Raw genomic sequence first — 15,062 nt, forward strand, 5'->3', positions numbered from 1 at the left:
GTGCCAGATCAGGTGAATATGGCGGATGCGGTAACAGTTCAAAGCCACAGTTGTGAATTTCAGCCATTGACTGTACTGACGTGTGAACACGGGCGTTATCTTGATGAAACAGGATTTACTTAGGGATGGCGATCTCAAATCGATTAATCGAAGAATCGATTTCTCGGACCAAATAAATCGATTTTTTAAATCGATATGTCGTACTGAATCGATTCAGTGAATCGATATTTTACCCTTGAAAATCGACTTTCGATTTTTTCTCTTATGGTAAAAAAAAATATATTTAGAATTAGCTGAATGTATTGAATGTGTGTATTGAATGTAATGAATATATGAATGTATTACGGCATTGCCAGTTAAAGGTTTAATTACTTTAAAATTCGCGAGATGGCGGTGTGCTTAGTTTTCGTTGCTTCTCTTTAGTAAAAAAAAAGTTACGTTGGTAATCTTTGACTTGGTTGATTGATATTGCGTCATTGTTTTGTCTTGTTATTATTTATTCATTTGTTTATATATATATGCTTTGATTGGTTGATTGTTGTAATATACTGACCATATAATACATATTCAACATAAGAAAGACATGGTCAGAAAAATGAATAAAATATATTCATTTTTCTGACCATGTAGCCTGTTCTCGAGCAATAAATAGAATAAATACTTCAATTTTAGATATTCAATCACAGCAACAACTTCCACAAAATAATAGTGAAGAATTTGACGTAATAGAAGTGTTCCCTGTGAGCGCCTTTTTTCGATTGCCGGCAATCGCAAGTGATGAGCGGAACCGCTTGGATCCCAGTAGACTTGACAAATTGTTGTTTTTAAAAAGCTTAGATATGAAGCATTGGGAACTATAAGCTATGTTATCTACTCTCTTAAATTTTTAATCTAACAAATGCATTTAGAAAATAAATATCTTCTTTTATATGTGATCTGATATTTTGATATGGTAATAAAAATAATTGTAATTATCGAATTCCCTGAACTAAAAAATTCCTGATTTTACTGATAAGAGATCCCAGAGATTATTTATTATGGTACCATTCTTGTTTTTCATAAAATGGATTTATATTTACATTGTAAATACAAATTTGAAAAAAAAATCGATTCTTTTGACCTCGATTTTTTTATGAATCGATTTATCAGGTTACGATTCGAATCGATTTAAAAATCGATCTTTTTTGGAAAGAATCGCCATCCCTAGATTTACTGCGTCTTATTGGTTGGCGAAATAGAGTTCACCATTTTAATCGCTAGAAATGGTTTTATAGGGGAATAATGAGGTAAAGTATCTTATGTCATGTGAGACAAAGTATTATAAAATGTACATTTTTTGGATTACAAGCGGTTAAATTTTCCAAATCAATATGCAAACCAAAATACTTTATCTGTGCTATCATAAACATTTCTCTCACTCTCATGCTCATGTCACTGTCACAGCATAGTGATCACTAATTAGTTATGAAGAATTTTTAGGTTATGTTTTTATTATTGTTACGAACTTGTTACTTTTTTTTTATATTTTAATATAATAAGGAAAAATGTTACACTCTGTCAATACATTACAATACCGTGCTTTGAAGATATTTTTGAGACCATGCGATTTTAAAATTATTAAACAAGCAATACATAATGTAGGTTTAAATGACATTCCCAAAGTAACTGGAACTGATATTAAAAAAATAATACGACAGAAAGGGTTCGCTGTACAAGATGGGTACACATCTTTTACTACGAAGTGTGCAATATGTTCGACAAATGAAAAAAGCAGTGAAAATAAAGTGTATATCAATAAAACAACCGGTACGTAGTTTATGTAAACATAACCTATAAATGTAGGCATTTGAATATGATACCCTAGTATTGAATATATTTTAACACGTAAAATATATTATCTATTTGCGGTAATAATTTTTTCGTCATTATCATTGTTTAGGATACTTTACATGCCCAAAGTGCAATATTCATGGAGACTGGAATATCTTAGAAAGAATTATAAAAAAAGTCAAAATGGAAGCATCTATAAAAGATTATATACAAAAATTACAACAAGATAATCAGCAATTTGAAAAAGACTGGCAAGATATTCTGGATAAAACTACTTCATTATCAAAAACAACTGAAAAGGAAGCTTTAGAAATATTTAGGCTATTCGAATTTCCTGTGAGTATATAAAGTAATTAATAAATAACAAAAATGGTCTGCAATATTTAAATTCTATCTTATGTAAGGATTTATATAAGTCATATAATTATATTATATTTGAACATAAATGTATTACTGTTGTATTAAGTAAAACAAAATTATACTTTCAGTACCATCCGGAAGCTTGCAAAGTATTATCAGATGTAAGAATTTCTACAGAACACAACATATTGTATTTCCCTTTAAAGAATGCCAGTGATAAAGTTATAGGGTATCGTAAAATAGAGGCAGGCAAAGAGGAGGAAGCTGAAAGTCATGGACACCACACAGCCGGTTTGTTCTGGTGTAAAGCTCACAAAGTGGGGCATAATGCACAAGCTGTTTTAGTTCCCAGTGTACATGATGTTTTGCATTTAGCTGCACATAAAATACCTGGTTTGTATTATCTATTTCTTTTTCCAAATACACATATTTTCATATGCTAGTTCTATTACTCCTACATTCTATTTTTAAAAAGGATGGGGATGGGGAAGAAAAGAAGAAAATAATTTTAGTATTTATAATGTTCATAGGCTCATTATACTATTTTAATATCATGTTTATTTGTTTTTGCCTTTTTATGTTTTGTTATTTGCTTGTTTATTTGCCACATTATATAAAAACATTACTGCTATTGTGTGGTGTTTGAAATTTTAGGTTCCCTTGTATGGCTGAATAATTGCAGTTTACCACCCGTTGTTCTACCAACTCTTGAAGGATATCAAAAACTATGTCTGTGGGGCGATTGGGATAACATGCGTGCGGTAGCCGAAAAACTTGGTGAAGAGAGATGTCGATTTGTGAGGTAATACTATATTTAACATTTTGTACTGATCATATCATTTCATTAAATAACTTTTATGTTAGACCAACAGATGGTTTGGTGACCGCTTCAGAAACAGCTGCGGCTAATATATCACTAAAGGCTCTAGTGTCCGAAGCAAAACCAGCCGCTCATAGATCCATAACAACATTTTCTGCACTAAGAGATGATGTTTATGCAGAACTTACGAACATTGATAAGGTTAGTTGAGGCAGCATACTGTAAAAAATACTTAACAGTTTTAAAACAAACAACATCAACTATTTTGAAATGATATCTAAGCAAGAGATCTTGGTTTTTACTATGTAGTGGTTGATATTTCTGAGTTTCGTAGGAAGCATTATATATCTTTCACCTACCGTCACTGGTGTACTAACCTTTATTACTATTAACTCAATGTCTTCCTTCTTCCTTACTAAAAATAAAACATTCGATATACTCTGTGTAAGAACAGGTGCGAGGTGTGAAATGGCGTCGCTTCCCCGCCCTCACTCGACTGCTGGGCGGACACCGGCGCGGCGAGCTGACGGTGCTGACGGGCCCCACCGGCTGCGGCAAGACCACACTCTGCGCGGAGATGTCCCTCGATTTGGCACAACAAGGGGTGAGCAGAATACAAAAACAGTAGTGATGCAACGGATGTCTGTTTCCGTTTCCGCAAGTGCGGAAGTTCCGCGTGCTTTTCAACATCCGTTTCTGTTTCTGTTTCCGCAACTTTTATAACGGAGATAAAACGGAACTTTACGACGGCTGAGAGATCCAAATGCGCGGCGCGAGACGCGCAGTCCGTGCGCGGCCTTTCGGCACTTGTCGCATTTGTTTGTTTACGTACTATTTTGTGAATTTAAGCGCGTAATATTTTCTGCTGCTGTTTGAAACAATCAGTTTCTCTTGCTGGAGTAAACTGTCTAGTTGTTGTCCATATAAAATTTGACAACTGGCAAAATGTGACTATTTCATACTTACGAGTTATTAAATGTACTTTTGGATAGGTGATAACCATGTAATATATCATCATCATTATATAGTTAGAAATATATTTGTCGTTTGTCAACACGAGTGGTTTGGCGAACTTTAATTTGTAAAGAGTGTAATTTTGTTTCCTGAAAATAAATAAAAAAAAACGCGTATTTTAACTTATTGCAGCGCAGTAAAAATACATACATTGAAGGCTAAAGGACACCAATGCCTTAATAAATTAAAAACGAATACAAACTGTTTTTACCGAAAAAAATATTTTTGTAAATATGTTTTTTATTATTATTTACACTTCTGTTTCCGCATCCGTTTCCGTTTCCGTTTCTGCTAAAATTTATTTTTGACATCTGTTTCCGTTTCTGGTTCCGGTAAGACACTTCCGTTGCATCACTAAAAAACAGTATGGACCGACGTTGTTAATTTTGAACTGAATAGAAATATTAATATATTACAGGTTAACACACTATGGGGCAGTTTTGAGATCCGCAACTCTCGGCTGGCGCGCACGATGCTGCAGCAGTTCGCAGGCGTGCCTCTTGAGCACAACTTGCACGACTTCCACAAATACGCTGACGACTTCCAGAAGCTTCCCATTTACTATCTAGCATTCCACGGACAACAACCGATTAAAGTTGTTATGGAGGTAACATATATCCTTCTAATTTCCATATTAAAATACTATTTCATGTGTTGTTTCAATACGTTTACGTATAAATGATATAAACACAGGCGGTGGAGCACGCGAGGTACATGCACGACATCGCGCACGTGGTGGTGGACAACGTGCAGTTCATGCTGGGTGTGGGCGAGGAGCGCGACGGCGACCGCTACCTGCGTCAAGACGCCGTAGTCGCTGCCTTCCGCACCTTCGCCACCGCGCGACACTGCCATGTCACTCTTGTCATGCACCCCAGGAAGGTACACCTGCATTATGACATTACATGCTACTTTAGCAATGCACGTTCAAGGTCACTGGGATTCTTTCATATGCAAGTAAACTTGTCAGACAAGTTAGTAGCACTGAATAAGTTAACAGTGTACTTATGACCAATTTGCCACATATCCTATTGTGTTCTTTTTATACTTCTGAAAAACTTAGAGAACCTATCCCATACTAACTCAAATTAAATAAAGTATTTTTTTTTATTTTTTCTAAGGAACGAGAATCAGAAGATCTTTCGACAAGTTCAATATTCGGCAGCGCTAAAGCATCGCAAGAGGCAGATAATGTTCTCATAATTCAGGTAAATTGACAAATAAATAATGTTTATTTCCTTTTTGCTTAATAATAAATTATGAATACTTTTCTAACAGGACAAGCGTTTAACTGCTGTACGTGGAAAAAAATATTTACAAGTTGCTAAGAATCGGTACAGCGGAGACTTAGGAATTGTTCCTTTAGACTTTGAGAAGGATTCTCTTAGTTATCAATCGAAGAAAAAGAAAACGAAATCGGACGACCCTGATAAATTACTGGATCAATGTTTCGAAGAGTATTCAATCGATGATCAAAACGCTAGTGACCCTACCATAAAGAGAAACATGCAAAGTGCCAAATCAAGAAATAAAAATGAAAATGCCACTTCATATCTAAGTGATATTTTGAATTCAAACAGAACTAGGTGAATGGATTTAAATAAACTATTATGTATATTTGTACATAATAATTAATAAAAACTGTAAACCTCATAATTACATTAGGAAATTCTATTTTGATAATTAGGTTTAATAAATTCACCAAGAATGTAGACCTACATTTTTATGGTGATCTTATTTTGCCTTTTAGTATTAATTCATGTTTGCTAAATTAATTGAAAAATATTTTTAAATTCTATCTTAATACATTTTGTAAAAATAAAACAATGATATATATGTTGTTTGATATTTCACAAAGTGAATATTGTTTTTAATTAAACATTAAACCCCAGTCATTATGTTGTGTGATACATTTGAAATACATATACATATGTACAAACCATTATAAACAGATTTAGTCATAAATAATTTTAAAATAAATTATATTGCAATTATTCAGTTATCTTTTTTAACCATAAGCAATGCTCAAAAAATAAATATATAACTGATTTTATATACATTTTTCATTATATATAATGTTATAAACATTTACATATGCTGTTGATATTATTTGAATAACAATTTTAGATAAAGCACATTGTTATGTTAAACACGATATATTAATGTCAACTACAGTATGTAGCAAACTATTTAATAAAGTGAACAGGATCTACCAAAGCTTCATTTGTACGCTCCTGCTTCCTCTTGCACTTGGGGCAAGGTGTGCTTGCATTCAGACATTTGGCATGAAATACACTAGAACATTCATCACATCTATATGTTGTGCTTGTTTCAAATGGGTACAATATTTTTGGATCTCGGCACACCTCACATATGAAACCTTTCTGGCTGCAGAGCCAACAGTCTAGTACATGTGATCTGGCAAAACTAACAACTTTTTCAAGCTGCAACACTAAGGAACCATTTGGTATCTGAGCAAGATCAGATATTGTGTACAAATGCACATGATCATACAAATATTCCCTCGGCCAGACTTTCTTTTGTAGCTCCTCAATTACAGGTTCACGGCAGGTGAATATATAACTTCTCAAAAAATTTAGTTGTATTCTCAAATCATGAAGATGTGCCATATCTGATACACCTGAGTATATTTTTGGATTTAATTTCTTCATGTTGATCCATGGGTTATGTTGAAATTCCAATAAGAACAGAGCTGACCTTTTTGATACTGGATATCTCTTAAAGTCCCAATTGTGAATAACTCTTGCCGGAATTATAAAAACATTTGGATCCATACAATTGGAGCAGTAATATTCACCAGTGTAAGCACAAACTTTTGCTTTAGAAACTATACTGCCTAACAAATCTTGACAGCCTTTACACTGATAATTTTGATGGTCAAGACCTTTCTCCCTAGAAAGTGATCCAAGTTGTTGTACTAATTTGTGCAGTTCTTGCACTGTGAAAGAACCAGTTGAAGTGTTTGGTACAATTTCAAAATCTAAGCCATGCATGGCAAGATCTTCAGGCGGAGCAGTTTCAACTGTAAGATCACAAATATCACTGTCCTCGCTTGTTAATTTTAATTCTTTATGAATGTCTTTCATAATGTCTCTCAAGTTTGGTGTATTGACTTGTGTATCTCCAAAATTACTAGATTGGTCGACCAGTGATGACAGACTCTTTAATTCTGGAGTTTTAATAAGACTACTGCCATGTGATGAGTTAGAATTAACAGATGTGTTTAATTCATCTTTGCTGTCTGCTGACCATCCCTTACCACAGAGAGAATTACCAGTAACAAGAACATCCAAGGTGTTTACAAAATCTGCTGACTCAACAGATGACGGAAATTCTTGTTCTTGACTAGTGGTTGGTATTTCAATGTCTACGGAGTGTGATGCAGCATGTTCTTTTGGTGAATCCTCTTTTTCTTTATCCACATTCTGTTTTATGTCTTCTGATTTCTCAGTTTGACTAGTAACATCAAGAGAGTCCTTGGATAGGATAAAATTTAAGGCTTCATCTTCATTCAATGCCCACATCTTACCAAACTCTGTGAGGTGAGGACTGTGTGTTGGAGTTGATGATAATTTTGTTTTAGTTTCATCAGAAAGAGTACTAGCCACATCAAGCCCAGCACTAATTGGGGCAGCTCTCATTGTAGGTACCCATATTCCAGCTTGCATCAAAACCTGTTCAGGCCATTGGTTTAATAAACTTGAATTTGTAGGCAAATTAAATTGTACGCATGACTCCAGGCCTTGAACAAGTTTCTGAGCCACCTCTAATATCTCTGCATCACACACAAATGCTGATCGGTTATAAAATGGTTTGACAGCCGAAATATTCTTCAGAAGAGTAGCCATGTAAGACGATAACAAACACTCATTAAGGGCAATTCGTAGCCACGCTCTACACTGCCCTATTTCTGTGTTTATTTGTGGAAGTGAAGATATTTGATCAATATTCTGGCGATGTGATAAGATAAGTACGAGCGGCCAGAAACTAGATTGCGGGCGATAGTCCGGATCACTGGATATCACATTTTTGGCTTTTCTTAAAAATGTGTCTTTCAAACCGTGAAGGAATACAGCTTCCAAGGCCATACATAGCGTATTTGTCGAGTCCGATGATCCAAGAACACTATGAAAGTTATCATCAAATTGGCTATTGTATTGTATATCTTTGACACAGTCTGACAAATTGTTTACTAGTGATTCCTTGAGAATAGAATCACGACTGTGTTTGTTAAAACTAGATGCTACACTCTTGAAAAAAGACATTTTCCTTATTTATTAACAAGTTACATTACTGGAAACAATAACCTGTATTTTTGTTTATCACTACATTCGCAATAAAAACCACATCACGCATTTAATTTTATTCAAAACAAAACAATTTGCGAAATGCAAATGGTAAACACAATGAGTCCGTATATTGTACGACCCGATAATGCACGGCCCAATAATTCATGTACAAACAAACCTTTGTTTGTACATGAATTATTGGGCCGTACATTATCAGGTCGTGCATTATCGTGGCTGTGCATTATCCAGACCGTACCGATATTGTACAGCCACGATAATGTACGACCTGATAATTGGCGACCACTGGTCACGGAATATTAGGCCGTGCTTTACTTATACACGAATTATTTGGCTGTACATTAACGGTACGGGGGTGATATTGCACGGCCCGATAATTCATGACCACTTCCCTGATTGGTCAGCTCACCTGGTCTCTTATTGGTCAACAGATTATTCTGTCATTTATGGTTTGTGCCTCGTTTAGATTGAGATGAAGAAAAGAAATTTTGTTGCCACTATAACAAAAAATGTAACACAAATTATAACAAATACTTAAAAAATAATAAATTTGATTTAACGCAGTTTGATAGAATTTGGTTAGGAATTACACACTGTAAATTACTTAAATAATGTTTATTATGAAACTAATAAATTGATTGAACAACAACGTAAAATAATAAAATTAAAATTCTATCTCGTGCACATATTTTCTCTACTGTTTTAAATATATCTTCCTTATAGAATCAACCTAATAGTGCAACAACCTCTTTCGATCCTCAAGAAGATCCCATTCACAACACTCCACCTCAATTTAAGACTGCACTAAATTTCTGAAGCAAGAATACCAATCTTTTAACAGACATATCGATGTAATAAATAAACGGCACACCAAATATATTGATTTTATTTCATTAAAAATTACAGTGACAATGTCAACGTAACAATTTCTAAATATAAAAATTATGAAAAATGCAAAGGTTGAAATAACACCACATCACCACCTTTAGGATCGCCGAAGAGAAGTAGCTTCATCGTTTCACACAACTTCATTACCTCCTGCAGGTTCTAAATTTTCCCGAGAAGAGTGCTCCGTCTACTGTTCTACGAGGATGTTTAAAGAATCTTTCATGCGGAAGCATTAATGATGGTGCATAATAATGATCTGATGGAACTGCTGGTAAAACATCCTCCCAATGACCTACGTCACGATTCCACAGACGAACCAAACACACAAGGATTCGACACTTCTTTAGACGACAGTTTCTAATATATGGTGAGGTTAATGTAGAGAAGTAACCACTGAACTCCAGTTGAAAGACATCTGAGAGTTTGAGAAAATTGTACGACCTTATCGGTCTTCACGTCGAGGGAGGACGTTGATGTTACTGGCGAGAGACGTGAGACAATGAATGACAATGACAAAAGAAAGGAAGAAAATCATATTGAAATAATTAAATAAAATTACTATGACGACTTGGTTGTTTATTTTGATTATTGTTAAAAGGAACATGTTGTAAAAGTTTAAAATAAAGTTTTCGTTTGCATTATCGAAGATTATAGTGTGCCCAAGCAGTCCGTCTTTGAGTGATGACGATGCTTTATCGCGGCAACAGCAACTCGAATTTTTCGCCGTATTTAGCATTAGAATTTTAGTACACATCTTATGTGAATACCGTCAGGGGAAATGCAGCAAAGGAATTAATCGACGAGTAAACTAAACAATCGGCAGTGTATATGCGCCAATTGCAGCTATGCACATGAAGAAGTCTCGATAGTTTAATGTTTATATGGTTTAAAATTAAAAGTTAAGCACAATTCAATTTTTTGGTCGACCGATAGTCAGTCGCTGTAGTGTGCTTACTTCAATATTTAATTTAATTTGTAATCTTAACTTTACTAACATAGTTATAAGTATTATTTTACTAACAATGTATGGTCTTATTATGGTCTGAATTAAATGATTTTTATTTATTTATTTTATTTAATACATGCTTATTCACATTATGTGCCGATTAGACTATTGTGCGAATAAGTCTCTTGTCTGCGGAGGCTTTTAGATTCACTTAATACGATAATCAAATATTTCTTTTTTGTTCTGATGGAATTTTTAAAAACTTTATACTGTTTGTGTGGCAACACTATTTTCAAACCCAACCGAACCGCCAATCTAACCGCGGTCTGTCATTTCGTTTCTAAAGTGCTTGGCTGGATTATCCACACTCGTGCTTTTTATTCAAATTTAAAATTCAAGAACGTTTTTTATATTCACCTAAATACTATAAATTTTGGATTTTTTTTAGTAATGGCTGAGCAGCAAGCTGTCCCCGATCCCCGTCACCCTGAGGCTCCCAGGCCACCTGGAGCTCCTCTTGTAGTTTCCCTACAAAGGGAACTCGAGGTGGTTTTCTCGGGATGATAACTTTTATGTGGTCAGTCGCTCGAGGGGGGCCTCGACAATCATGAGGTGCGCCAGCGACCGGTGTCCAGCGCACTGGATACTGCGGGATGGGATTTATTACTCTAAGTAATTCAAAAACTGCGATTTCGACACTCAACGTTTAAAGCTGGACCGACGATTGGGCAGCACAATCATTCCCCTACTCCCTGGGTGCTTAATTGGTGAGATAACAAAAATACCTTCTTTGTTTTTATTAGTGTATGACCTTTAGGCTGAGTTGCAGGCTTGTTTTATTGTTCATAAAGAATACTGTAAGTAATATTGTAAAAAGCCAACTACAACTAAAAGTCACTTGTTTTGTTGTAAATTTCATGCTTATGTGCAAAGTTTGTATATGCACTTTTGCTTGACAGTATATGTAATAAAATATTTTGGATATTTTGTTCTGAGACAGCCCTGCCCATGTTATATTTTTTGGTCCTTTTCTGTGGGAATGGATTTTCCCGGCTTAAAAGTAATTACTCAAGGTTATTAAATAACCCTCTCTTTTTTCAGCAATACAATGTTCCAGGAACTAAAGAGGAGGGCTTCAGAGGAGAGTATTCCTCTGAATGCCATATATGAGGAAGAAGCTGCCAGGTAAGTGATAACTATTTCTTAAGAATTGTGTTGTTTATACCACCTTATTTATGGACCCTTTATTTGGACATTCAATTAGTTCAGAATACCAAAGTGATGTGTGTATATTTTTTCTTTTGATTGATGATTTACAATGAAAAACTATGATAGCATTATTAACTAGTAGGTAAGGTGATGCAAATATTAAATATAAATCTTCAGTGCAATCTATATACACTGGTGGTTGTGTAAATAGAAACACTACCAATGGTTGTTGAGATTATGTAAGTTACTTCAGTGCAGTCATTTGTGTTTTGAAATAATACAGTAAATATTATGTAAAAAGTGTCCTTTGTTATTTAGGAGTAACATAGGATAATAGAAGTCAATCAAGTCTGCTCTAGCCAAAAACTAGGAATACTTGGTGGTATAACACCTGTACCTGATAACAGTTTGAGCGATTTGATATTTTTCTTGACACATTATGTTTTTCTATTATTCACATTATTATATATTATTTACATAGTTAACAGTTTATTATATTAATTATATAATTTTAATTTGAAACATCCCTATAGGAATATTCGTTGATTAATCAATTTACCAACAGTTAAAAACTTCATTTTTCCTTTTTGGTTTATTCTCCATAAGGCGAGGGCTGAAAATCGGTGTTGTCGTTCCGGGCAAGCTATTCGCCGAGCCCAGGCCTTTTAGTGTTACCACCTTCCAACTAATTTGTACCTTGTTTATTTTATGTATCTACATTTGTGTGTAACCTAAATAAACATTTTTTATTATTATTATTAAGTCAAAGAATATTCAAACAGTGCAGTAGTTTATTCAATGCAAAAAAAAAAATAGCAAGATGATGTGTTTTGTAATATAGTTTGAAATAAATATTTTGGAATGTTTTTTTACAGATATCCGGATGCTGCATCTCACCTGCTCTACGAGAGTGTGCTGCCATCGATGCGGAAGTGGAGGAGAAACTCACAGTCGGCTCAGCCACTCACCTTGGAGGAATATGCGGTGGCCTAATAAGGCTTGTTAAGTCCTGTTCTCGCCACTGTGTCGGTGGCGGAAGGAAAAGCTGTCATATTAGTCATGCGCGGTTTCGAACGTTGCATCGCTGACAGTGAAGTGCTAGTCATCGATGGAACATTCCTGACTGTCCCAGCTGGATTGTCAATTTGCCAAATTTTAACGGTACACAGTATAATTGCTGGACACAATTTTCATCCTGCTGTAGTCCTGATGCAGAACCGTCCTCTGTATGAGGCAGTTTTCCTTAGAATTTGGCAAGCAGCTGGCAATCCAAGACCACAACAAATTATAACAGATTAGAGAGTGCAAACGAGCAGATTGTTGGACGTAGGCGTTGAGGCTGTTGTAGATAACGTCCCAGAATTCGCTCAAGAAGTTGTCATTGCAGACAACATTGAGCAGGTAGCACTGGAGGTGGTCCAGGCTCCTATTCTGGAACCCGCCGATGTCCTGCCCGCGTCTCCCCCCCGCCACGATTTTGATCGCGAACCTCAACCCCTTCGTTGCAACATCTGTGCGACTAACCCACTCGAGGTGGTGTTGATCCCATGCGGTCACACGCAATGCCAAACTTGTATGGACCGTTTGTTTGAATTAAATTATGTAATTTGCCCAGTCTGTCGCTCTAATGTTCAATTTTCGAATCGAATTTTTTTTAAGAAATGAGGGGAGCGACTAGATACTTGTAATGGGTATTGTAAATATAGCTTGTAAACCTTTTACAAGTATGTTAGAGATAAATTTTATTTTCATTTAATTTAAATTAATTATTAAGAGATACTAAACTCGGATTGGAGAATGAAAGTGAATAGTCATTACTCCTAATATAACCTAAAAGAATCAGTTACTATAAAAACACAATGTAGAACAAAGTCCTAAATTAGACGATCACATATATAAAATATCTTTTGCACAAATAACAAATTCTACCTTTGGAAAGATATACAAATTTTGATGTCCTAGTCTACTTCAAAATTTTGTATAAACCGAGAGTTTGTATATATTTTAAAAAGGATAGTTACAATAGCCTTGAGGTGGCGGGTATGGGGGACCCGCCAGCTCCCACTAAGGGCCGGGATGAAAGTGCACTATAGTTCCGATGTGCCTTTCCTAAGGTAGTTGATCCAGCTTCATAGTGGTGATACATCAGGGTATCTCCACTACCATGCGTAGGAGGAACTAGAGGTGGTTTAGTGGGTATGCTTCCCTTCCAGGAGAGACTCCCACATAACTGTTTCCCCCGAGGCACATAGTATGTTTAAAATATTCTCATAAAAAAAATAAAAAAAATTGGAAAACATGTAATTAGTTTTTGACGTCAAAGTTAGTACAAGTACCAATAACTAACAACTTTCCCAATAAAAAAATATTCAAAAAAAATAAAATCATATTCTATAACTGCATATGAATAAACTGTTAATGTAGTAAGGAGATAATTGTTTTCATTATCACTATGTAAATGTTTCTTTGATATAGTTTTTTGTTATCATACATATGTTTTATATATAAACCTTTGATTTGTAAAGTTTTCTCTATTAGGTTGTATTGTATAAATCACAATACTTTATTAAAAAATTTAAAGTATGGGTTAATTTTTTACTTTGTTTCCCAGGATCTACATATGGAATCCCGTTCTGTAAAATGTTATTTATTGAATAAAGCAATAAAAGATTGAAAATAACCTCGCTTTTTATTACTCATTACAAGTCTTACAACGTTCCGGTGCGTTTCTTGGAGATCCCGGAACCTTCTTGTTTTGCACTCGAGTCTGGCCACCGAGGGGGTTTTAGTGGGTCGAACCCCACATGCCCCTGCCTTTAGAAAGCTTAGTAACGACAAAATAACTGTCACAGAAAGCTGTTACTCTTGGCCATCCTGTTACAAAGTCCTCCCATCATATCATTTTACGCGATGGCTAGAGCCAACCGGTGAATTGATAATTTAGTAAATTGCTCTGTGGGGTTATTTGCTATAATGGGTATGGGGGCTTGAAAAAATGTTAGTACATATCTGAAAACGCATTTCAAATTATTTTTTCCAAAAATTAAGGCAAACATACAATTGAACGTAACGCGTCCTACCACGAATGCTCACGCGTTTACAAATGTTAAGATAAATCCTTACCCATTGTATGAATATAAACTGGTTAATTTTTTTGGAGGCTAAAGTTATTGATTTTACAAAAAGCTTAGCTGAGTAGAGTTAGCCCATTTTAACACCTTTTTATATGACTCATCTTAATGGGCTCTCATAGGAAGTGTGCATCCAACAAAAATTTGAAATTGAACTGAACTGGAATTTGTTGACAGTCAATTTTTGAATTAACTGTAGATGTGTTGAATTATGTTTCTACCAAAATGTCCCCAAGGATATATAACCCACCCCTCTATATAACCAAGAAATATAGTTAAATATTGGTAAATTAACATCGCAAACAAAATAAAAAAATAACTCCTCTTCGGGCTTCTCTCTACTTAAAATTTTGACTGAAACTTTTTACCGTCGGCCGCCTGCAATTTAGGGAAAACGAAATATGTAGATTGTATTGTTTTGATTGTAATTGATTTTCCTGGAGTTGTAATATAAATATACACTCAATAGAAACTAAAATAAATTAATATCATCATCTAAATCTTATCTTGATTTGAATTGCTTTATCAAAACATTT

General features: G+C 34.8%; 2 protein-coding genes and 1 long non-coding RNA gene across 3 annotated transcripts; 2 read left to right on the forward strand and 1 right to left on the reverse strand.

The window, feature by feature from the left end:
- Positions 1-1,477: 1,477 nt before the first annotated feature.
- On the forward strand, positions 1,478-5,624 carry LOC106712430 (mitochondrial DNA helicase). The gene is made up of 10 exons (XM_014504995.2): positions 1,478-1,806; positions 1,940-2,166; positions 2,319-2,583; positions 2,845-2,992; positions 3,055-3,211; positions 3,465-3,614; positions 4,443-4,631; positions 4,718-4,906; positions 5,146-5,232; positions 5,303-5,624. The coding sequence occupies exons 1-10, from the start codon at positions 1,545-1,547 to the stop codon at positions 5,612-5,614; spliced, it is 1,986 nt and encodes a 661-aa protein (XP_014360481.2). The 5' UTR covers positions 1,478-1,544; the 3' UTR covers positions 5,615-5,624.
- A 502-nt stretch (positions 5,625-6,126) lies between these two features.
- Positions 6,127-8,416, reverse strand: LOC106712428. Its single transcript, XM_014504994.2, has one exon. The coding sequence runs from the start codon at positions 8,308-8,310 to the stop codon at positions 6,211-6,213; it is 2,100 nt and encodes a 699-aa protein (XP_014360480.2). The 5' UTR covers positions 8,311-8,416; the 3' UTR covers positions 6,127-6,210.
- Positions 8,417-10,359: 1,943 nt separating this feature from the next.
- Positions 10,360-12,970, forward strand: LOC123723521. Its single transcript, XR_006756778.1, has 3 exons — positions 10,360-10,953; positions 11,288-11,371; positions 12,271-12,970. It is a non-coding gene; the product is annotated as an uncharacterized LOC123723521 (long non-coding RNA).
- The last annotated feature ends 2,092 nt before the right edge of the window (positions 12,971-15,062 follow it).

Source organism: Papilio machaon, chromosome 3 (assembly GCF_912999745.1).
Source record: "Papilio machaon chromosome 3, ilPapMach1.1, whole genome shotgun sequence".
NCBI classification, from domain to species: Eukaryota; Metazoa; Arthropoda; class Insecta; order Lepidoptera; family Papilionidae; genus Papilio; species Papilio machaon.